This window comes from Panthera uncia, chromosome A2 (assembly GCF_023721935.1).
Source record: "Panthera uncia isolate 11264 chromosome A2, Puncia_PCG_1.0, whole genome shotgun sequence".
NCBI lineage: Eukaryota > Metazoa > Chordata > Mammalia > Carnivora > Felidae > Panthera > Panthera uncia.
In genome coordinates this window covers 155,336,633-155,359,893 of record NC_064816.1, presented here as the reverse complement: position 1 = coordinate 155,359,893, position 23,261 = coordinate 155,336,633, and the positions used below count along the sequence as shown (strand labels likewise).

The 23,261-nt window shown below is 43.9% G+C and overlaps 1 protein-coding gene and 1 long non-coding RNA gene across 3 annotated transcripts in view; one reads left to right on the top strand and one right to left on the bottom strand.

Moving 5' to 3' along the window:
* CNTNAP2 (contactin associated protein 2) overlaps positions 1 to 23,261 on the bottom strand; it is a 1,963,583-nt gene that overhangs the window by 247,581 nt on the left and 1,692,741 nt on the right. Inside the window, exon 16 of the mRNA XM_049643059.1 lies at positions 4,059 to 4,229. Coding sequence (XP_049499016.1) covers positions 4,059 to 4,229 — 171 coding nt within the window. The remainder of the gene's footprint in view (positions 1 to 4,058; positions 4,230 to 23,261) is intronic.
* The window catches only part of LOC125930940 (uncharacterized), a 43,466-nt gene that overhangs the window by 11,831 nt on the left and 8,374 nt on the right, over positions 1 to 23,261 (top strand). The window contains exons 2-3 of one of the 2 annotated variants that reach the window (XR_007460314.1): positions 8,182 to 8,276; positions 14,245 to 14,362. This is a non-coding gene — a long non-coding RNA (uncharacterized LOC125930940). Of the gene's footprint in view, positions 1 to 8,181; positions 8,277 to 14,244; positions 14,363 to 23,261 lie in introns of those variants that run through there. The other variant, XR_007460313.1, reaches the window with a different exon arrangement.

Sequence of the window (23,261 nt, the reverse complement as noted above, 5' to 3'; positions counted from 1 at the left end):
TACTTCTCTGCCCATCTTTTACAAGCTATTTTGCTTCCTTCTATCCCTTAAGTGTGGTTTTCATTGTTGGACATCTTTTTTCCTGTAGGTTAAAAATTATACATTTGTCCTGGGCAATCTCATTCATGCTGCAGGCACCAAATACTTATTTCCTGATGAGTCTCTTAGTGATGATGACTCTCAAACTGTATTTCTGACTCCGCCCTCTCAGTTGGGATCCAAACGTGTGTATATAGCCCCCTTTAGACGTGTCCACCTGGATAGATACTATTATATTCTGCAGACATGCGAACTCAAAATATCCAAATGTAGTTTGCATTTTGCCCTCGAATGCTGTATTTCTTAGTCAAAGGTGCTCCACATGCACAATCATCAAAACCAGAAACACTGGTTTCATTTTAGAACCTTCCTTTCTACTTCATTCTCACAGGCATTTTGTTAAAATTGGCGGGACCTATCTTCTAAGGGTCTCTCACATCTCTACCCTTTGTTGATGTTACTTTCCTTACATTCACTCTGCCCCATCGCTTCTTGTCTGCCTTTCCATCATCTCTCTGGTGAATGCAAGTCTGACTGCGTTATGCCCCTGCTCACCGTAACTGTCAGGGTCAAGTTAAGCCACATCTGTCCCCCGCCTGGAGCACATCGAGTGCTCTGCCCATGCTGGCCCCTCCGGATCCAGCTCTCTGTTCCCCAACACAGGCTCCCTGCTATAGCTGCACCCTTGCGAGTCCTTGGGTTCTGTCCACACACCCTCACTCACTGGTGTATACCTCCTCTTACGTCTTCCTTCTTGAACCCCACTCTTCCCTCACTTCTGCACCTTACTGGCTCCTGCTCATCCATCAAAACTTAATTAAAACATGACATTCCCTGGAAACACTCCTGTCCTCCAGTCAGGTGCTCTCGGACACTCAATGTGTTCTGGGAGGTGGCGCGGTTTGGTGTTAACAGCCATGAACTGGGACAGACAAAAAAATGTCTGGGGTCGAGCACCAGCTCTGCCACTTTCTAGCTGTGGGATGTTGGCAACTTACTTGCCCCCTGCCTCAGTTTCCTCATTTGTAAAGTAGAGATGTTAATGGTACTGCCCATTTCAAAGGTTCATTAGGAAAGTGAGATGATTTACCTAAAATCCATGGAACAGTGCCTGAGACATAGTGAATGCATTAAGTTGAGCTATTTTTATTATTGTTGTAACTATTGATTTACTTGTCTATTTTCCAAAACAGACAGATCTCTGAATTCCCTCTGAGAGAAAGAGACCATGCTTAATTTGACTATGTTCCCTCGGCACCTAGCACAGCATATGGGACATTGTAGGTACTCAATAAACACTCACCGAATGAGTGAGTAAATATAGCCAGTGAAATACAGTCTTAAAATTTTACCTGTAAAATATGCTAATGAGTAACATCAATCTAATTTTCTCATGTATTTTTTTTTTTTACTTGCACAGTAAGATATTGATGGTATCTCATTAACTTAGTGTAACTGATTCACTGTTCTTAGAGGCAAGAATCTTCTACTCCTGACAGGAGGGCACAATGTAGTTAATTAACAGAAATGCTATTCTGGAAGGCATGAACTGTGTAGGCATGAACTGTGACAAAATTCCTTGGAGACACAAACAGAGAAATAAAATCTGAATTCCTATCAGAAAGCGATCAGAAAGCTTAAAGGGGGAAAAAACAGCAGAGAAAGTGTTTAAAAGGGTGACTTCAGGAACCATCTTTCCTGAGCTTCCTCGGACAGCCAGCCATTGTCTGGGACAACAATTAGGTCTGCAGAGCACCTCATCGGGCAGGGGAGAGATGTGTCTGGAAGAATGCTCCATTTCCACCCGCCACCCATGCATCCTGCAGAGAAGAGTCTGGAGCGATGTGATAATGGGGCAATGGCGAGCCTCCAGGTTTGTTTGGTTATTTTCCATGTTCTTCATGAAAGCATCGCTTCTTGTCTGCTTTGAAGCCATTGCTTTTTCAAATACAGACACCTGCCTTTTTTCTCCCGTAGATTCCTTTGCACCTCAATGGAGATGCTCTATAGTGATGGGCATTGGATATCTCTGCCACTGAGGGATCTTACTTCCACCCTTAGTAACTGCTAGAAGCTCCAGAGGACTCTCAGCAGAGGCCAGCCTCTAGTCTGAATGTCCCCACCCTTCTTCACTGCAAGGAAACACTAGGACAAAAAGAATTCTATGGCAAAACGAGGCTAGAATTCACCCCCTGCCACAGAGTGTCTGCATACTGTGGAAAGACTGGGGCAACTTAGAGAATATCTCTGCAGATTTTTCATCATCAGAAATAATTGAGATTCTACTATGCAGGTGCTAAATAGAAACATTTGATCTGTCTATACTTGGTCTTGTCTTCTTTTCAACCTGGGCGCAGGCTTATAAAACATGGGGATACAAAATAAGGACGAGGTAAATCTAAGTCATCTTACAGAAGCAGACAGAATTACTCAAGTAGGGATTGTCAATTTTTTTCTTTGCCATGAGGTATTTCTAAAATACAATCCTACTGATGTGGAAGTCAGAAAATAGTTTGATCCCATTAATTTTCACTGTGCAAAGTGAAAAATCCCTTTAAAATAATTCTAAAGAGAGGATGATCATTTACTTTTTTTCAAATATTTTATTTTAAGTTATCTCTACACCCAACGTGGGGCTCAAACCTACAACCCTAAGATCAAGAGTTGCATGCTCTACCGACTGAGCCAGCCAGGTGCCCCTGACTATTTGTGTACTTTTTAATTCCAAGGCTAGAATATTCTCAGTCTTCCCTTTCAATGAGATCTGGCTCAAACTAGATTTATAATGAACATCTTGAGGAATACAATATTGACACCTTCTAGAAGCTGAAGGAAATGCTTCATGAGTATCTATATTCTATTATCATAATGGCCCCACAAATCACCACCCCCATTTTACAGATCGGGAAATTGGGATTCGAAGAGATTAAGCGATTTATCCAAGGACTTGGATTTCGAGCTGAGAATATGAACTCCCAAGTCTGCTGATCACAGTCCACTATTTTACAAAAAGAATCCCATAGGATTATGGGAGAAAAATGTTGCCTGAGATTCTCTTTTTAAAAGACCATATTGCATAATTATAACTACAGAAAGAGAGAAGAAATGTTCCATCAGATATTTCTGGGGAATGGGTTTGTGTACCCGTTCTGGTCACGTCTGTCATCTGTGCTGATACTTTTTTGGTCTGATTGGCCAAGGGAGCTTGGCATGTGTCAATATTCCCCCAACCTGGAAGTTTGTGGGCTGTAGATTCCGGAAGCTGAATTTCTGCCCCAAGGATAATAGGGCCTTGGAATAATGAGAACTGACCTTCTCATATCCAGCGAACCCCTATCTTCTACAGATGGCATTCCCCAGACCACATGATCTGGTGAGGGTCTTTGGGATCCATGGCAAGCTGGGCTGAGCTAGGCAGTATCTGCTGTCACTCTGCTGAGGTTCGTTTTTGTACCCTTAGCTAAATAAACTCAGAACTGAAACCTCTGGAGGGTGTGTGGGTTTGAGGCCTCTGCTAGAAAGCTTCCAACTCAAAGTTTCTTCGTGTGACACAATCCTGTTTCTACGCTACTTTCTTAACTCATACAGATTTTCATTTTTATTATCCCTCTTTTCCTTATTGTATTTTCCCTCCCAGTATCTTATTTTTTACTCCTGGTCACTTTGCACAATCCTCTGTCTCCTCTAAACCCTGTCTCCTTGGAAAAGAAACATACACATACAGAAGCTTTGAATATGCACTCTTGCCCCATGTTACCAGAGCAATTTATTCTCTCATCTTCTTCTTTGAGTAGCATTGCTTGGGAACCTCTTAGTGTCCCTGCTTCCTGGGGAAGCAACCCAAGGGCAGGGGGCCAAGGTCTTTCTCCACGTTTGTGTAGCTACCTTCCAGCATCATCTCTGGAACAAAGGAAACCGCCGATGTTTGGATTCAATCAGATTACATAATCAGTGTTAGGACCAGCCTGAAGTGACAAGAGAGGAGGCCATTCACGAGTTGACAGAGAGTTTATACTCACATTTCAGTTCTAGTTTGATGAAATCTGTGTTGCCCAAGTTCTCAAGGAACACTCCCCGGGGGATTAATGTTTTGAAGTAGAAAGAAATGTCAGCGCTGGTCTCCCCTTGGAAAGTGGAGAAGTGCAGGTAGGATGATGGGTTTGGGAAAGAGGCAGCGTTCCAATAATTCCCTGTGGAAGGAAAAAAAAAACCCAGGGTAATGTATATCTTGACAACAGGAGTAATAGAAAACACAGCCATTTCTTAAGTTTTAATAAATTTCCATTGGCAATAGCCCTTGTCTCCTCTCATCCTGCTGAACATCATGGCACAAAATCCCCACAGACTTATTCTCAACTTTCTGAAAGTTCTATGCGTGTTGTACTTATGATTGACAGCTAGGGTTCCTACCAAGAGCAGCCTTGGAGGGACCCTAGGGGGTAAATGCCAATAAAGGGAAAAATGCAGAGCAGATCCTGGCACCACCGGGTGGGGGTTGGGGTGATGTTTTGAACTCGTGCATACGTACTGATGGCTTGGGTTTGGTGCAAGAAGCATCTGGGTTAGACCTAGAGGGATACAATAGGAATGGGGTCTTTGGTGTTCTGCTTTTACTTCTCATCCAACTTTGTCTTTGAATAACCAGCTCCTGCTCAGACATTGAGTACAGTTGTGGGGGAGGTGGGGGCCAAGGAAAAGGCAAGAAGACCAGGCTATTCATTTCCCCATCATCCCCATTCCAAACCTCCAGAGGCTAGTTGCCATAAAGGGAGTATCTCCCCCTGCCAACCTCTTCCTTCCTGGGGACTCCAGGTGAGGACGGTGTGGGGTGCTGAGCTGAGTCCACCTGAGGGCTCTCCATTAGCCTCTACCCTTGAACTCATGGCAAAGACATGGTTGTACACCACTCCCTCATTGCTTGATAGTAGCCAGTGACCCCAGGAGAAAAGCAGTTCACAGGACATAATAAAAACACCAAACTCTATGATGCACATTCCATTAGAACAGATGGACCAAGAATTTAATACAACCAAGAGCTGACTCTTGACTTTACCTGCAGGGGAGAAATTCCTTTTGATTGTGCACGTTTCTGAGTATGTTTACTATCACAACTAAGGACAAAAATACATGGGCATGCATTAAAATAGCTACTGAAGCCTTTCCCTTTAGTACTAAACTTATGTTAACATCACCAGATTAGGCCCAACATGGAGTCACTCATGTTAAGCCTCACTTCGGCAACCCAAAACTTAAAGTTTCTACACCCTGTTCTCCCAGAAAGGGAAAGCCCGAGTCAACCAATTGGCTTTTGTCTGCTCAGCACAAATTACATGATGTGGCTCTAAGGCCTCCTTTCACTCCGTATAAGGGAAGTAACTCTGCTTTAGCCAATCAGCAAACTCCCAGTGCAACTTCCTTGTTCCTGCTCACCTCTGTCTATAAAAGTCACTTGCTTTGTATGGTTCTCTAGAGATATTTTCTATCGGCTAGATCGGATGCTGCCTGATTCATGAATCGCTGAATTCAAACCCTACAAGGTCAGTAAATTGTGGAAAATTTTCTTGTAACATCTGATTTTTTTTCATTTTTTACTGATTTTTCCTTCGAAGAACACAATTAATCAAGTTCCCTCTAATAGTTTTTATAAACTACATTTTTTCTTTCTTTCATGCAAATTATGCACATATGCAATATTAAGTTCAACTGCTATTTTTAAATAAAACTATTTTTGTGTTGGCACTGCTATACTTAAACCATAATTTTATTGTATTTTTTATTTTTTATTTTTAAGTGTCTTATTATTTATTTTTGAGAGACAGAGAGTGAGAGCGGGGGAGGTGCAGAAAGAGAGGGGGACAGAGGATCTGAAGTGTGTTCCACACTGAAAGCAGAGAGCCTGATGTGGGGCTCGAACCCACAAGCCATGAGATCATGACCTGAGCTGAAGTTGGATGCTCAACCGACTAAGCCACCCAGGCACCACATAAACCATAATTTTAAATTAAATATATAATGTTGTTATATTATGAGATATTAAAATAACCTCTCATTTAATCAATGTTATTTGTTTTCATTCTTAGAGATGTCTAGGATAGAGTGACATCTAGATAAATGAATGGCAACTTATAACCAGCAAGTCAGCACAAAATATGTTCGTAAATGTCTTTATTAACGTAAAACAGTGGTGGGGATTGAATCTATTATTTAAGGGGTCCCAAAAGTCTTAGTGCAGTTTTGAGGTTTTTTTTTTAAGTTGCCATATCAAAGCTTTCAGCAGGAGAAAAAAATAGACTAGTTTCCTCTTGGGAAAGAAGAATATGGTATAATATTGGTTAGAATGATACATGTGTAAGTTGCTATCATCCGAGGGCTGAGTTCTCTTCCTGGCCCAAGATGTGGCTGAATATCTCCTGAGGGGACTTCGGGGGCTTACCTTTCCCAGTGGACTGAGAATGAATGTCTCACAAGATAAAACCTAAATCAAACTAGAAGTTGCAGCCCTCCCATCGAGGAGAGTTCTAGAAGGAATGAAGCCCCATCCCCAGGGTCAGCAGGATTTGGCTCATCCTAATTGGGTGAGAGCCCTATAACAACAGAGGGGCCCCAAGAATCAAAGTCCTCAGCCATGCTTCAGCCTGAAGCAAAGCAATTCTGTCTCTTTAGGCTAAATCCCCAGGATGTGAATGTAATTAACATTTTAAAGTTTCATTCCAATCAAGTGTATTCCCATTTTCTGAGGTGGTGATGTATTAACAGAAGGGCAGTTGTCTGAAATGATTCTAGAAAAAGGAAAGCTAAAAGTAAAACATGTCAGTATTTATTTGAGGTCCAGGGCTGGTTATTCAGACAGAAATATCCCTGGAGAGGAGAAGGGCAGTTCAATCAGTTATTCCAGCTTGATGAAAGGTCCCCACAGACCAAAATTCCATTTGTTCTAATTCTATGCTCACTAAGCAACTTCTAACTAATTTGGCCTTTTGAATTGACATATTCACAGGGAAATTGAGCCTGGTGCAAACGGTGGTTACCAGTCATCCTTCCGGAAATGTCTGGGTTATCACATGATATCTTTTGGAGTTGTCACTTGTGGTATGCCCCAAGTCTCTGGATGAACTAAGTCCAGATTCTTGACCAGCAACAGTGAGGACTTTCTGGGGACTTGTGTCAGAGTGGAGCTGTCCACTCCGGTGGTGCTGAAGGAGAGCCATGTGGTACAAGCAGAGGTCATTAGAAATTCTACTTATTTTTTAAAACCCATCCTTTAAAAGATATGTTTTAGTCATACTTAAACATTTTTAACGTTTATTCATTTTTAGAGACAGATACAGAGCGTGAGTGGGGGAGGTACAGAGAGAGAGAGACAGAGACAGAGACAGAGACAGAGAATCTGAAGCAGGCTCCAGGCTCTGAGCTGTCAGCACAGAGCCCAACATGGGGCTCGAACCCATGAACTGTGAGATCATGACCACAGCCGAAGTCAGATGCTCAACTGACTGAGCCACCCAGGCGCCCCCCAGTCATATTTATAATGTACATGATATATGAGTATAGTGGTGCATGATAGAATTGGTAAGTAAATATGTTTATGGGGATGTGGGCATGAAAGTGTTAATGAGCAATGTAGACAATGAGAAAGGTGGGGAGCCACTGCTTCAGACGCTGATGAACTTCTGTGAGGCATGTTCTGATAAGTCTGTTGCCCAGTCTCTGGGATTTTTGGTTACAACAAAATAACATGAGTTGTTTTTTTTCCTAGTGCTCATTGTGCTTCATGATGCAAAGAGCCTAGAGCATTATTATTGTTTACATTATTCCCAACTGGCCATAAGCTCCTTGAAAGCTGGGAGAAAACCATTTTGTCTCTATAACCTTTGGCTCCAGAACATAGTAAGCACTCAATAAATAATTATTAAATCAGTGGGTAATTGTATAGCCACTCCTCTCAGTTCTATCTAATTCCACTCCACATGCGATGTCCTCATGGGGCAAGATCTACTTTATGGTAACCTGAGTACTGAAGATACTAACTAAATATAAATAAAAATTAATGCTGCTTTAGCACCTCCTGATAACGGGACACTGTATCCTTAGCACACCATAACTGTTCTTACCTATGTCTTAATTTCTGTTTTTTTCCTACAGACAGAGCTCATTGAACAATGCCATGAATTTGCAAGGATGATGGTCTCCTAACCTTAAGATTACTGAAATTGCTGCCATTTGTACTTGCTGTCAAGGTCAGTGCTATAGAGGGTCAAGTGACACTGGACGAGAATACCAAGTTGGAAATAAGAGATTTCATTGCAGGGCAAAGAGTAGTATCTCAGTAGTGTGGACAAGCAAAAGAAGGCAAGGTTGGAAAATGCAGAGCCCAATGCAGGGCTTGAACTCACAGACTGCTAGATCATGATCTGAGCCGAAGTTGGATGCTCAATTGACTCAGCCACACAGATGCCCCCAAGATTTCTTTTTAATGTTTATTTTATTTATGTTGAGACAGAGAGAGAGAGAGAGAGAGAGAGAGAGAGAGAGAGAGAGAAAGAGAGAGAGAGAGAGAGAGAGAACACGAGTGGGGGAGGGATGGAGGCAGAGGGAGAGAGAATCCCAAGTAGGCTCTGCCCCATCAGTGCAGGAGCCCCATGTGGGGCTGGATTTCAGGAACCCTGAGATCACGATCTGAGCTGAAATCAAGAGTTGGATGCTTAACCAACTGAGCCAACAGGCACCCTGTTCATCCAAATTCTTTAACAGCCATTTACTTTAATCTCACCAATGATTATTTGGTATGGGATACTGACTTCAAAATTTCTAAGGATATTTTCTGCTGAGCAGTGTTAAAGAACTTCAATTTAAAATGGATCTGGAGGATAGAAAACAGAAAATCTCACTCACGTGCTCTTAGGAAAATAAAACATAAGGACACACATGCTGATTTCCCATAAATGTCCATTTACAGAAATCTGATAATGTTGGGATTTTCTTAAATGATAAGGAGTTGGTCAGGGGTTACCTCATAACAATCTTGGGAAATTTTTGCTTATGGTTTCCAGAGGCATGAACAAGAAATGACCCACGTTGGGTTGGTCTGAAAAAATAAGCTGAATTGAGCTCTTTTTTGTCTGACTGGACTGTTTTTTTCTGCTTGGGGAATTTTCAAAGCTGGCCTCTGTTTGTTTTTTATTTTAACAGATCTAACTGAACTCTCTCCTGTCTCCATCCCCTGCGCATAAATACAGCCTTCCCCAAACCCTCAACAGATGCCTGGAGCTTGCTACAGTCTGTGTGTACCAAATTGCAATTCTTCTGCTATTCCTAAATAAACTCCTCTTTTTGACAGTTTTGAGCTTGCCTCAATTTACCCTTTTTTTTAGGTCGACAGCAGCAATTTGTTTTAAGCCTAGGTTTAATTTCTCGTTTTTTAAGTTTATTTATTTATTTATTTTGAGAGAGAGAGAGACAGAGCAGGGGAGGGGCAGAGAGAGAGAGAGAGAGAGAGAGAGAGAGAGAGAGAATCCCAAGCAGGCTCTGCACTTCAACTTAAACTGCTGCTGTGGGTCTTGATCTCAGGAATGATGAGATCATGACCTGAGGTGAAATCAAGATTCAGCCGCCTAGCCAACTGAGCCACCCAGGTGTCCCAAGCCTAGTTTTAATTTCCGACCTCGGGGTACAGATACATAGTTTTAACAATCCAGGGTGCTACAAGGGATAAAGGAAAATGCAACTCCCTGCTCCACCCCCATCCCAGCCCAATTTCTTAGCAACAACTCCTACACTTAACTCTTTCAGTTATATCCCTGTGTTTCTAAAGTATGCATGTGTTGATATTTATTAATTTATGCATTTTATTTTTTAAGTATTTTTAAAAATATTTTTTAACGTTTATTTATTTTTGAGACAGAGAGAGACAGAGCATGAATGGGGGAGGGTCAGAGAGAGGGAGACACAGAATCTGAAACAGGCTCCAGGCTCTGAGCGGTCAGCACAGAGCCTGACGCGGGGCTCGAACTCACGGACCGCGAGATCATGACCTGAGCCGAAGTCGGAGGCTTAACCGACCGAGCCACCCAGGCACCCCAATTTATGCATTTTAGATACACTTGATTGACCTTCCCCAGATGCAAGATAAAGACTGAGCATTTTTAGAAGCCTGCCTGCCTATTCCCTTTCTCCAGATTCTCCCAAACTAGCAACTCACAGATTTTGGGTTCCACCGAAATTCAATATTTACATTTTTAGGGCTCTGGGTTATTCACTAATGAGCCGACTAGTAAAATATAATTACAGTTTCTTTTATTTGTATAATTTCTTTTGTTCCTCTGGAATCAGTAATTACCTCTTTTTCCATTGGCTTAGTTTTCTCTGTACCTGTCATAAATTCTCTCCAATAACTCAACACACCTGTAAAACTCTTCCCACATGTGTTCCTAACATCACACACATCGGGTGATCTAGCAGCCCCCTTTTTGTCCCTCGGAGGTCCCCTACAGCCTCTGACTTCCTGTTGTCAGGTCCACTGGCTCTTCTGAGGGTTGACACCCGGCTCTGGTCCTGGGACCTGTCTCTTGCTATTATTGCCGACCATGTTTCTGCTACTCTTCACTATTAAATGGCCAAATCAGAAGACCCCATGACTTTGGGTGATCCCTCTTTCTAGGTTTACACCCTCATTTCCACAGGCACATTCTCCTGTAGCTTTTTGAGAAAAGGAATGCAAGAGGTTGACTTTCTAAATCCTTGCTTTTCTGAAGAGTCCTTATTCTGCTTCCACACCTAATTGAGACACTCCAGAAAATTATTCTGCCATGGAGTTACTAAAGGCATCTCGTCAATATATTCGAGCTGTCTGTGTCGCTATTGAGGAAGCTAATGCTCTCTGATTACTGCATCGTGTATGTAACTGATGGGGTTCAGGGCATGCTCCCCCAAATACAGCACCTTAGCATATTGAATATTTTGAACTAAGGGAACGTAAGAAATGGCTGGTGCGGGAAGGACTCTCTGGCCCTCCCCTGAAGCAGGTCACAGACCCTTATGTGAGGTGCCCCCCTCTCCCTGAGGAAAGGATCACCCTCACCTCGAAAGACAAAGGGACACTGAGAGGAATCAGAGCAGCCTTGCTGAGTTTCCCCCAGTTTACTGCTTAGCTCATAAGTGGTTCCGTCACGTCTTAGCTCCTGTTGGGTAGGACAGGAGAGCTGCTGGCAGGGTTGGAGAAAGTGAAGTGAGGGTTTAACTGAGGCTGCCCGGACTTCACCAGTCCTCTGTGAGCCTCACCAGGACCCGACCTCCCACGGACTCCGTTCCAAACCCTGTTGGAGTTCGCTTCCCCTCTGCCTGTCAACAGTCTGGACTCAAGTAAGGAAGCAACTGGACATGTGATACACTGGAGACACCCCTGTGACGGTGGTAGCAGCAGGAGCATGGCGTTTGGAGGACGTTGAGATGGGGGAGGGGCATGGTGGGGTGACAATAAGCGACCTCAGGGGGCTGCTCTGGCTTGTCACTTGGCGAAGTTGCCGTGGCCTGTTCCACGTGCAGGCTCCAGCGTCAGGGTCTGGCTTTATCACCCACACCCACTGGGTGACTGGGACAAGTTTCTTGATCTCCCTCAATCTCAATTTCCTTATGCGTACAACGGAATTAACAATGGCACCTCTCTTAATGGGTGTTGAGAATCACAGAAGATAATCCACGAAATGCATTTAGCAGAGGGCTGAGCACAACGTAAGTGTTCAACACATGCTACTACTGCCATTGCTACTTCCAAAAGGACATTAACCATTATGACTGATGGCTTTGGTGTCACCTATGGTCCTGGGGGAGGATGGGAAAGGAGCTTCCTTTCCTTAAACAGCAGGCCAGCAAGCCCTGAGGCCCCTCCTGAGCCTTCCCTACCCCGCGGGTGAATTCTTTAAGGGGGAGCAGCCAACCACCCCTAGCTAAACTGACATAACCAATTCTGACTTCTGCAGCCAGTCGACTCATGTCAGACTCGTACCCCCGTCCGCCATCTGTCCTGTTCGCCTCTCACCCTTCTGCTCCCTGCTCACTGGCTTTCAAACCTGTGTCCTCCCCGCTGCTTAATCTCCTCAGGAATTTAAAAAAAAATTCCTTCAGGACACACACATGGGAGTCACCTTGAGCCCTGGCGATGTGACATATGGTTTTGTAGGGCAGCCGCTGAATAAAAATCTGACGAACAAAGCAGTGGTGGGCACCCAAGAAAGCAGAGTTACCCACACACCGTAGAGCCTCTCATTAGAATGAAGGTACAGCAGAGATCCCTCCCCTCTGAGAGGGCAGGTAACCAGGAAGTGGCTGGAAGACTTGGCTTCTGGCAGACAGGGAGAAGATTGCACGTGGGCTCTACGGCCGTGGCTGTGGTTTGGTGAGGCCATGGCTGCGGGTGTGGCTGGACGCCACTGGCTCCCAGGTCCAGCAATTTCCTCAGAGCCATCCAGTGGCCCCGTACTGGGACCGCACCAAGAAACACAGCTATTGCTTGTGCTTGAAGTGGCAAGCACTCTCCAATGTGAATACTAGCGTTGAGTCTAATTACTCTGAAAATTTTCAGTGACCCCAAGGTTAGAGATGTGGGTATTTGAGTTACGCAGTGAGCCTTCTATTGTTTACCGTGGGCTGAGTGCTATTGACAACAATAAGCCAGATGGCTTCATTTGCATGTAGATTTGAGTCTATTTGTAGAGGTGTCCTTATGGGTAGAAAAAAAGGACTTCCTTAATTAAACCATTTTGTGCATTCTGGAAAGGTAAAAGTAGCTTTGTTCAGCTCCCTGCCTGATTTTATAGGGCAAGCCCAACCTCAAAATGAAGGGCTTGGAGGTAGAACGTTACTAACTTGTCAAGTTTCACCCCCACCAGCAAACTTTTTCCATTGTTAACAACCCACAGGGCTTGGGGGTCAACAATGTAAATTTTTCACCCTGTGTCTCTTTGCCATTTGGTTTCTTTGGGAAAGAATGGGGACAGGGTCCCACAGAGAACAATATGATAATAAAACCCTAGAGGTCATGATGCTGAGGGTGTTTCCTGCGCTGCTGTGAGCTGACCAATAGCCAGAGAATGGGGGGATGTGATGAAACTGATTATGTGATGAAATTCATCAGTCGTGGAAGCTCACACCTGACTCTTGTCAATGGTGCACGTGGACAGAGTCCTACTAAGGAGGTAATTTTATCTTATTTTGAGTTCTGGAAACAGTTGTGTATACTCAGATTTAAAAAATTGTTTTTAATGTTTTATTTAGTTTTGAGAGACAGAGTGAAAGCAAGGAAGGGAAAGAGAGAGAGGGAGACACAGAATCTGAAGCAGGCTCTAGGCTCTGAGATGTCAGCACAGAACTCAACGTGGGCTCGAACCAACGAACAGCGAGATCATGACCTGATCTGGAGTAGGATGCTTAACCAATGAGCCACCCAGGCGCCCCATGTACTTTGGATATTTGGAGATGGGGAGCAGGTCTAAAACTCTCCAGGGTCTCTGTGTTAGATCCCTCAAACTTTCCTTATTGGGGTGACTCGTTATGCCTAATTAGTCATCCTACTTGTCATCTTAAATATAATGGGATTCAAAGTTAAAAATTATTAACCAGAAGTGGAGAAATGAATAACTAAGTGTGTAATGGAAATATCCGTGCCCTGTGCTCTTCATTCAAATTTGTGTGTCGGGTAAAACTCTAAAGGTTTCTGTGTGATCAATTCCAAAGCAGGAGGGAGTAGCAAGCCTGGATGTTTCACATCTTGGTGAGCAAAGGATCAGGGGGAAGATCTGTCTACTTTAGCAAAAATAAGAGTGTTGCATCTGGAGGTTGGGGGACAAATTTATATCCACTACATGCAGGTTGAAATTAAAAATATTTAACAAGTAACGTAGTACACAGGAACGGCCATGGTTGGGCTACTCGGGGAACTGCGTAACTTTTAAATGCTTGCATGTCAGGCCCAGGGATAAATCTGCTTTTCCTTCTTTTCCCGAGCGATTTCACTCCCTTTCACCATTTCAAGCACTAACCACACATAGATCAGTGATTCCGAAATTTATGCATACAGTTAGATCACTACTATGAGTTTAACATTAACATATGGGTTTCTTACTAGACAGCTTTACTTTGACCTACAAGTACTTCAAACTCTAAATGACTGCAAGTGAACATATATCTCTTCCAAATTCGCTCTACCTGCAGTATTCTCCCCTTGGAGCTGTTCCCACTCTACCGCTCAAGCCAGAAACAGGGGAGTCATTCCTCCATACCCAATCGACTCCCAAGGCCTGAGAACCGCACCTCCGAAATATTCTGCAGGTATGTCCCCGCTTCTATTCCTTCTACTGCCAGGGCTCAGGCCATCACCTCTCGCCTGGATGACGCATTGACGTTAGGCTCTACCTCCAGGGTTGTTCAATTTTAAATCCAGTCCCTACAAAGCCAACAGAGAGAGATTTCCAAAATGCACAGCTGATGGTTTCCCTCTCATGGTTCCAAACGCCTGCGGAATACCTTGCAAACTCCTGGACATGGCGTATTAGGTGTAGACCCACTTCTTCAGCCTCCTCTCTCCCGAGAACGTGTGCTCAGCAGCACACAGATGCCATGACTTCTCACCACCCCCATTGTTTTGTATGGACTCCATGCCTTTCTTCACGTGCTTTCCTCTTTCTGGATTATCCTTCTCTCCAACTTCCCCTTCCCCGGCCTCCCCACTCACACGCTACATCTGGCCTGATTCTTTCTCCTCCTTGAGGGCACGCTTTCCCTGTGTTCCTATGACATCTTGTGTCTATCTCTGCATTCAACTTACCGTATTACTATAATTACTGTCATGCGTTCCTCCCCTCTGCTAGGCTAGGAACTTCACAGAGCAAAGATTGTATTTTCTATTTCTTCCTACCTGTAATCTTTAGCCTGCCACGGAGGTGGGTGTTCAATGTGTTCTTAAAAAAGTGTTCTTTAAGTGTTCTTAAAGTGTTCTTTAAGTGTTCTTAAAAAAGATCTGAACCATTGATAGTCCCACTCCCAGCTCTCACCACTCCTTGACCATCTGTGGAGACCTCCTTCTCAAGTTTCTGAATCAAAGAGTTATTTAGCCGGGTGGAAGGCCATGCGGATTGGCATTATTTACTTGGCCTTTTGGGCCCATTTAACAGTTCCCTTCTTAGAGATCTGACATGCGGGCCCTCTTCAAAACCACGGGGTCCTCAGCAGGTACTCATGGTGGTTGACGATGGTTCTGAGGGCCAGCCCCGTGGGTGTCGCTTCTGTCTTTACAATGTGTCCCTTTGGTATCTCCGACCTCTTATCGTTTTCTCTCTTCCTACGATTGTAATTCCTGCCCTAATACCATTAAGCTCCCATTTCATCATCTGCCCTGTTGCGGTGAAGAATGGTCACGGCACAAATGTAAAAGACTGCGATGTATTTAGCCATGCTCAGCCACTGTGCAGAGAGGGAACGCTGTAACGTGAGGCAGCCCTTAACTCTTGATAGACTACAAACCCCCCAGAGCCCTACATCCATAGAAAAACAGATTTTATATAAAATCCATTAGGTGAGTGAAATGTGGAAAAAGCCTCCCATTTCGGCAGAATGGTGGATGCGAACATTGGAAACTGCTCTACACGGCGGAGTAATGGATTGATATGAGTCACACAATTATGTTACACAAATCAAAGTTTCCTTTTGGTGCTGTTTTCATTACAGGAAATAAAAAGATTCGCACCACCTATTCATAGATACTGTCGTTTTCCTACTGAAAACTAACACGGTCCCCCCCCTCCACCCCCCTCCCTGCCCTCCCCCTCTCCAGGAGCGGGATTAGTAAAGAGGGAAGACAACCCATGATGCAAAGAGGAAGTGGAAAAATGCAAGCTTTTAGAACCTCAGTTTCTTTGTTTGTAAGTTAGAAAAAGTAGTTCCTTTGTCACAGGGTTGTCCTAATGATGTAAAGACACAGCGCGATCCAGAAGCACTTTGAAACACCAAAGCACTATAAAAGGGCGAAAAGCCCTCTTCTGGCCTATATTTATTAATACTCCTAGAAAAATGACAGATTTTTGTGCGTGCAAGGGTGTGAGAGACGGCCTGGATTTATATAGAACGGGCTGCCGTTTCCTAACAAACTCATAAATACTCGAGAAGAAGGGAACACAGCGGAAAGCGAGCCTGAAAACAAATTCCACTTAGTGGCTAAGTGAAAATAATTTCCGAAGTAAAAATAAATAATGCAGCAAAGCCGAAATAGATGTTCAGACTTTTAAGGATAAAAGGAACACACTCGAAGGCACGACTGCACTTGCCATTGCGATCCTTTGTCGTCTCCATGGGGCAAGGCTCGGTGCAGAGACACAGCTTTGGTTGTGGCCGCCCCCGGGGGTAAGGATTGTGAAATGGGATTCAAGTGGATTGCAAAGGGCACCCTTTGGTGTCTGAGATGGTGCGAGGCCAGCGGGAATTTTATTACGTCGTGTCACATTGATCACAACAAATAATAAAGTGAGCACATCCACTATGTTGATTTCGAATAGTTTTGCTTCAGAGGAATCTGGGAATTAGTAGGAAGGCAGGACAGACCACGGGAGCAGGGACGGGCTGCTGAGATGCCTGGAGTGGGGAGCGATTTCCCCAGAAGCTGCTCAGAGGGGCTGCGGGGCCATGGGAGAGGTTTGCACCGAATGAAGTCGCAAGGCCACAACCCCAGACACCAGGGCCTCATTGCATGTTTATTGAACATACTGGGGAGGTATACACTGGAGAAGGAAATATCGAATAGATTATTACAGTGAAATTCAGTGTGACGTGTCACTTTATGATTGGACTTAGTATCTTCCACTTCAAAATTTCAAATTGTAGGGGCGTCTGGGTGGCTCAGTCGGTTGAGCGTCCGACTTTGGCTCAGGTCATGATCTCGCGGTTTGCGAGTTTGAGCCCCGCGTTGGGCTCTGTGCTGACAGCTCGGAGCCTGGAGCCCGCTTCGGATTCTGTGTCTCCCTCTCTCTCTGCCCCTCTCCTGCTCACGCTCTGTCTCTCTCTGTCTTTCAAAAATGAATAAGTGTAAAAAAAAAATTAAAAAAAACTTCAAGTTGTAAGGGCACCTGCATGGCTCAGTGGGTTGAGCATCTGATTTCGACTCAGGTCATGATCTCATGGTTCAGGAGTTCAAGCCCCTGCATTGGGCCCTCGGCTGTCAGTGTAGAGCCCGCTTGGGATCCTCTGTCCCCGTCTCTCTCTGCTTCTCCCCGACTGCTTCTCTTTCTCTCTCTCAAAAAAGGTAAACATTAAAAAAATAAAATAAAATTTCAAGTTGTAAAATAGAGGTCTGGGGCTCAGTGTTGTCTCTGAGGTTACTGAAAACAAAGACAGCCTGTCTGGAATGGAGGTGTTTGGGCATCTCAATATTTCTAAAAGTGAATTGAGAATAGAACAAAAAGTTACACTAACAGTTGTCATCACCACTGCATGGTGCCGTAGGTTATGCTAATTTGCAACTGAGTAGATGGTGCCACAATCTGGGTTTTGAAAGCAATTATTTCCAGCAGGCTGGTGGCCACCCGGAGCACAGCGGCTTTGAAACATGTTGCATTCTGACCTTTTCTCAGTCTCAGGGGCTCTGAGGAAAACAGGGGCTTTAAAATTCAGATCAGAAGGTGCACAAACAAAGCTCTGAATGGATTCTGATGGAACCAATCCCACATTTCACCTCTGCAAAACTTTATGGGAAGTTTATGGGGATTTATTGTTTCAAGAACAGAAGGACATTTACCTACAGATGCAGGGGAATAAATTTCAAGTACATTTAGTATTGGAGAATGGTCGCTTTATTGCTGATTTCAATCCACTTGACTTTCTCCTTAATCTTCTACCCTCCACCTCGAGTTGAACACTGTGCACACACCTTTACAGTTTGGGGCTTTGGTGGTTTGTAAAATTTTAAAGAGCTTCTAGTAGCAAAAAAAAAAAAAAAAAAAAAACAACCATAAAAAACAACCACCATGTGTAAATCTGTTATGGTATATTAAACAAATATAATACAATGTAGCATGAACAGTAAGACGGGTCTATGCAGATCGTCAATTGTACATTGTTGAGTGACACACAATTTTCAGAATAAAATCCATACGATGTCTCCATGTTGTTAAAAAGTATATGTGCATGTTGTACATGTGTCTGATACATCTACACATGTATACACACACACTCGTGTGTGTGTGTGTGTGTGTGTGTGTGTGTGTTCATTGAAGCACAGAGTAAAAGATAAAAGTCTAGAAGGACTGACATCAAACTTTAATACTAGTTACCTTTGTGGATGGTAATGGGTGGGAGATTTGTACAAGGAAGGACCCAGGTTGTGTGCTTGTGTGTCTGTGTGTGTGTATTTACGTGTACAGAATGAAAGGGAAGAGGAAGCAGAAGCAGAGACAAGAGTCCATGAATGCTTCAGGAAAGAGTTTTCGGGAAGAACTTGGGATGGGGTCCAACACGAGTGGAACATGATGGAGAAACACGGAGCAGGAGCAGCGTGAAAGCGAATCTGAACGTGTTGTGTGCTGGGAATCGAATGGCCTCGATGCTCCTTGTGAGTTACAAATAAAGATCAGGTTTTTTTTACTACCTGTGGTCTTCGGACACTTGTTTTGAAAAGGAAGTCCGTATTGGGACCAAGCAGATCACGGCGTTGCACAGGAGGCCTCAGCTTTGGCCCTGGGTGACAGGTTTCCGGGTCCCACCCTATAGCGATAGCATAGCCACAGTGGGCAAAAGCGACATTCTCTCTCATCCTGAGAAAGAAGAGGGTTTCTGCGGCCCTACGATTCACATGTAAGGCCCCCATGCCGCGGAGGCATTCCTGAGCTATAAACCACCACAACGAACGAATCAACTAACCGCTAACAGCGATGCTGTAAAACTTTCTTCTGATGAATTCCCACTGGCCATGAGCACGCTTTTCTTCACCAAGCCTTACTCTGTTAAGACCCCGGACTTGAGAGAGTTACTAGTATTTGTGAATAGTTAACTTCATGGAATTATTAATAGTTATTAACAGCAGCTAAAATCTATCCCGCCATGTTCCGAGCAATGTTTTAATTCAGGCATTTTTTCCCCCAATTAATCTTCACAACATCACTTGAAATTCTGGTGTTATCTCCATTTTTCATGTGAGGAATCTGAGGTACAGAAATTTTGATGTGAACACTTAGAGTTTCACTTTGAACCCAGGTCCCGTGGCTTCAATACAAGTGCTCCAGAAGAAATGCTGCATTTTTTTTTTTTTTTAAATAGAGTAATTCCCTTTCACTCCCCATCCCCAGCCCTCGGTTTTTCCTACGAAGTATTAGCCCTCCAAACAGCCCTGTATGATTTTTATGCTGGGCTTTCTTGGCATCTAAAGGGAGCCTAGAGATGCGACTGTATCCTTTGTCTTCAAATTTCAGCTGAAGGAAAGCTAGAGGAGACTCTCCCGTAAAGTCCGGGCACCCTGGGGAGAAGACCACCGTGTTCCGCCTCGTGTCTCTTCTGAGAAGCTCCTGTACGTCATGCATAGCCCTAGACTTCATAAAAGATCCAGAATCTAGGGCCCTCATAATTTTGCCTCTGTCTCTGATACCACCCTGTTCCGCTCGATCCTTTGCTCAGAAGCCACGCCAGCCTTCTTTCTGTTCTTCAAGATATCAAGCTTGCTCCAATCTCAGGATCGGTTTCTTCTTCCTGGAATGCTTCCCGCAGATTCCAGCAGGATTGGCTCTTCTTATCACTCAGAATTCAGTCACCTCCTCAGAGTCAGTGATACCTTCTCGAACAAATGGAAAATCCAGCCTCAAGTTATCCTCAGCCATTGCCCACTGGTTTTGTTTTTAGAGCATGTGTCATTATGTTACATTCCTATCTATATATTAAGTTTACCTATTTATTGACTGTCTTTCCTGAACTAGGATATGAGGTCCATGCACACAAGTGTTTCGCTTGCTTTGCCCTTTCTTGTGTTTCTGGCACCCAGACCTTGCTTGGCACACAGCAGGTGCTCAGGAGACGCTGTTGAATGACTGAGATGCACCACCTTGGGTCCACCAGTGGGGGAGCTGTGGGTCACGGAGCCGCACAGAGGAGGAAGGCTTCAAAAGCTCAATCTCCATATGGAGACAAGAGTCGCTGCTTGACCAAATCAAGCCTTGTTATTACATTAGGGATGTGACTCAGTAGTATTTGCTGAAGTTGTTTGGAAAGAGAGGTTTAAAAAAATCTCCTATGAGATTTACTAAAGATACTTTTACTAAAGATACTTTTTAAATTAATTCTTTGTATGTCTTGTCAAAGCACTTCTGCATTTTTTTTCCCCCAAAAGACATTGAATTGACTTGAGCTACGCATTTTCTGGTTGCATGTGACACAGGCAGAGATGATCCGGAGCACTGAGGTGGAATGCTCACGTGAAAGAGACCAGTTGTTTAAATTGGCTGGGATGGTTCAACTTCCTAACGTCCTATACCCCTAGAGAAGTGGTCTGAAAATGGGCCTGGCTGGCTGAACATCAGGTCAGACCAAGTGTGAAGGGTCCATGTTTCCCCATATGAACTGAAGTGTGTGCTGTAATACCTCACAAAGACATCTATCGTGTTGCACAATTAATCTTTAGTTTGCAACCCTATTCCCATATCCCGGAGCATGAACTTGGCTGGGAGAAGCCCCCTTCTCCAGATCTGTATTTCCAAGCAGCTGTATAAGAAAGCAGGGTCGGTGCTGGGCCAGACTCACCCAATACCTCTTCCTCGGGCTGAGAGGCTGTCCTCTTCTCTCCGGTCGGCTAATGATTATTTTAGTCCTATTAAGGGGCTCTAAGATCTTGATCTTCCCCAGGAATTTACTCATTTGGTAAGGTTTCTGTCCCAAAACTTAATGAGGACAAGTCTTTTAAAGTTTTCCTTGCTTTCACAGCACAGGCTCTTGTTGAAAGGGGGAGAATTGCCCCATTTGAGAGACTGGGAATGAGCAAGGTGACATTTGATGGCGGTTTCTTTTGTCTCTCCTAGTCCCCATCTCCCTGATGTGTCTCTAGCTTCATCTTTCCCAATCCTGCTTTCAGTTATTAATCAACCAAACCTTCATCGTGTGGTGGCTGATAAGCCCTTCATGATTATTCACCCCTGTTTTTTAATTATTATTTTAATAAGAGGTTCCTGAAGATTGAAATGCCTTTAAGATCCAAACTAATTAATTTCTAATGGTATGACTTCAAGTATCAACATAGGGTGGGGATAAACATTTCAATATCCATGGTCAATATTTATACTTATAATAATTCTCTAGTAGTTGCCTTTCAGTCATGATCTATGTTTTACTGCAAGCACACACACATACACGCAGAATAATGTCCAGCTTAAGAATCTTGACAAACAAGGGGACAAGGTTAGGATAACACAGTGGAACATAAACTATTCTAATTTTCTCCACTAACGAGAACCAGGTAATAATTTCTAAAGTGTAAATGTGACAATGAATTTTGACAATGATGCTTTTCAGCAGAAAAAAAGCCAGTTTTTACCTTGAGAAAAAGGAAGTATTCATTGAAAAGTGCTTAATAAAAAGAACAGGGTGAACACAACTCACCAGCCAAGAAAAAAAATTAAAATATTTCATGACTTTTCCTTTTAACACTGAAGTCCAAAATGCTTTTCTTTGAAGAAAATGCATGGGAAATTTTCATCCTGCTCTATTTCTCATGCTGGAAAAACTATAAAGCATTCCACCATGTATTAATCAGAAAACACAGAGCAGGGAGGGAGAAAATATTCACACAAATAATTTGGAAAAGTGAGATACTAGACACAATTAATTCTCACAAAGTCTCATAATTCTGTTAAGGATTATCTCCTATGAGTAAAATGTATTCCCTTCTGATTACCTTTCCCAGGTGGAGCTCTTTGTTGGGTGTTTCAAACTGATTTTCTGTTCTTTTACAATCAATGGCTCACAAACTTTATTGTGCATTAGAATAATGTGCAGGGCTTGCTAAAAATGCGGATTTCTGAGCCATCATCCCGGCTATGTGGAATCTGCCCTTTTTAAAATTTATTTATTTATTTTCAGAGAGAGAGAGAGAGAGAGAGAGAGAGAGTGTGTGTGTGAGCAGGGGACAGGGAAAGAGAGAGAATCCCAGGCAGGCTCCTTACTGTCAGTGCAGAGCCTGATTTGGGGCTTGAACTCATGAACCATGAGATCATAATCTGAGCTGAAATCAAGAGTGGGACGCTTAACCGACTGAGCCACCCAGGCGCCCTGGAATCTGCCCTTTTAATGAGCACCCCTGCTGCTTCTGATGCAGGTGATCTTTTCTACAGATGCTTTGGAAACATAGTTCTAGTTCTGGAGTCTAGGTACCTCTCCAATTGCTTATTAGAAGCCTGGCTAGTTTTGAACTACTGCTATTTTGAAGTTTGTGAAGGATGAACATGACATTCATTCCTGTTCCTGGTACAGCCAGACCAGAGGCTTCGTGCTGAGGACACAGGGACAGTCTGACAAGGAATCGTGCCTCGCTCCCTCTTCAGGTTTCAGTGAGCAGGAATAGCTTGGAAACCACATAGACACGGGCGGGTCAGGTTTATCAGCTTTGAAGCAGAAGGACATTGCCTCCTTTGCCAGAGACAGCTGTACCCTGACAGCCAAACTTGGCTTCTGTGTAGGTTTCTGGGGAAGACAGGGCTTCAAGTTCATTCCCGGGTTCAGAGACTTGGTGTGCTATCTTTATTCTCAATTTATTATTTACTCAAGCTCACTTAGCTCAGGACGTTATTCTCTCTGGTTCTCTTCCTACTACTCTACTCTTGGTCCACTCATTGATTCTACTACCTCTGAATGTCTCTTACATACCGTACCCCTGGGGGGCACCACTCAGGCCAGTCTGTTCTCTCTTGGGCTCTCTGTGTGATTTCCATCTTCTCCCACTGATAATCTCCACCCGTGCTACCACACGGACCTCTGATGAGAGTTCCAGAGCTAAATGCCAATGCTCCAGCAGGGCGTGCCCCTTCTTCTGGATTTGCTACCAGAAGTTCAAAAGAGCAAACGTAAAACCAAAAACTCGTCGTCCACATCCCAAGACTGGCTCCTCTTGTGGTCCTCACGTTAAGGATATCACTGTTCACAGAGTCACGCAGCGTGAGGAAGTGTCAGGGTCTGTCCGGAGCCATAACTTCCATGCCCATACAAAACTG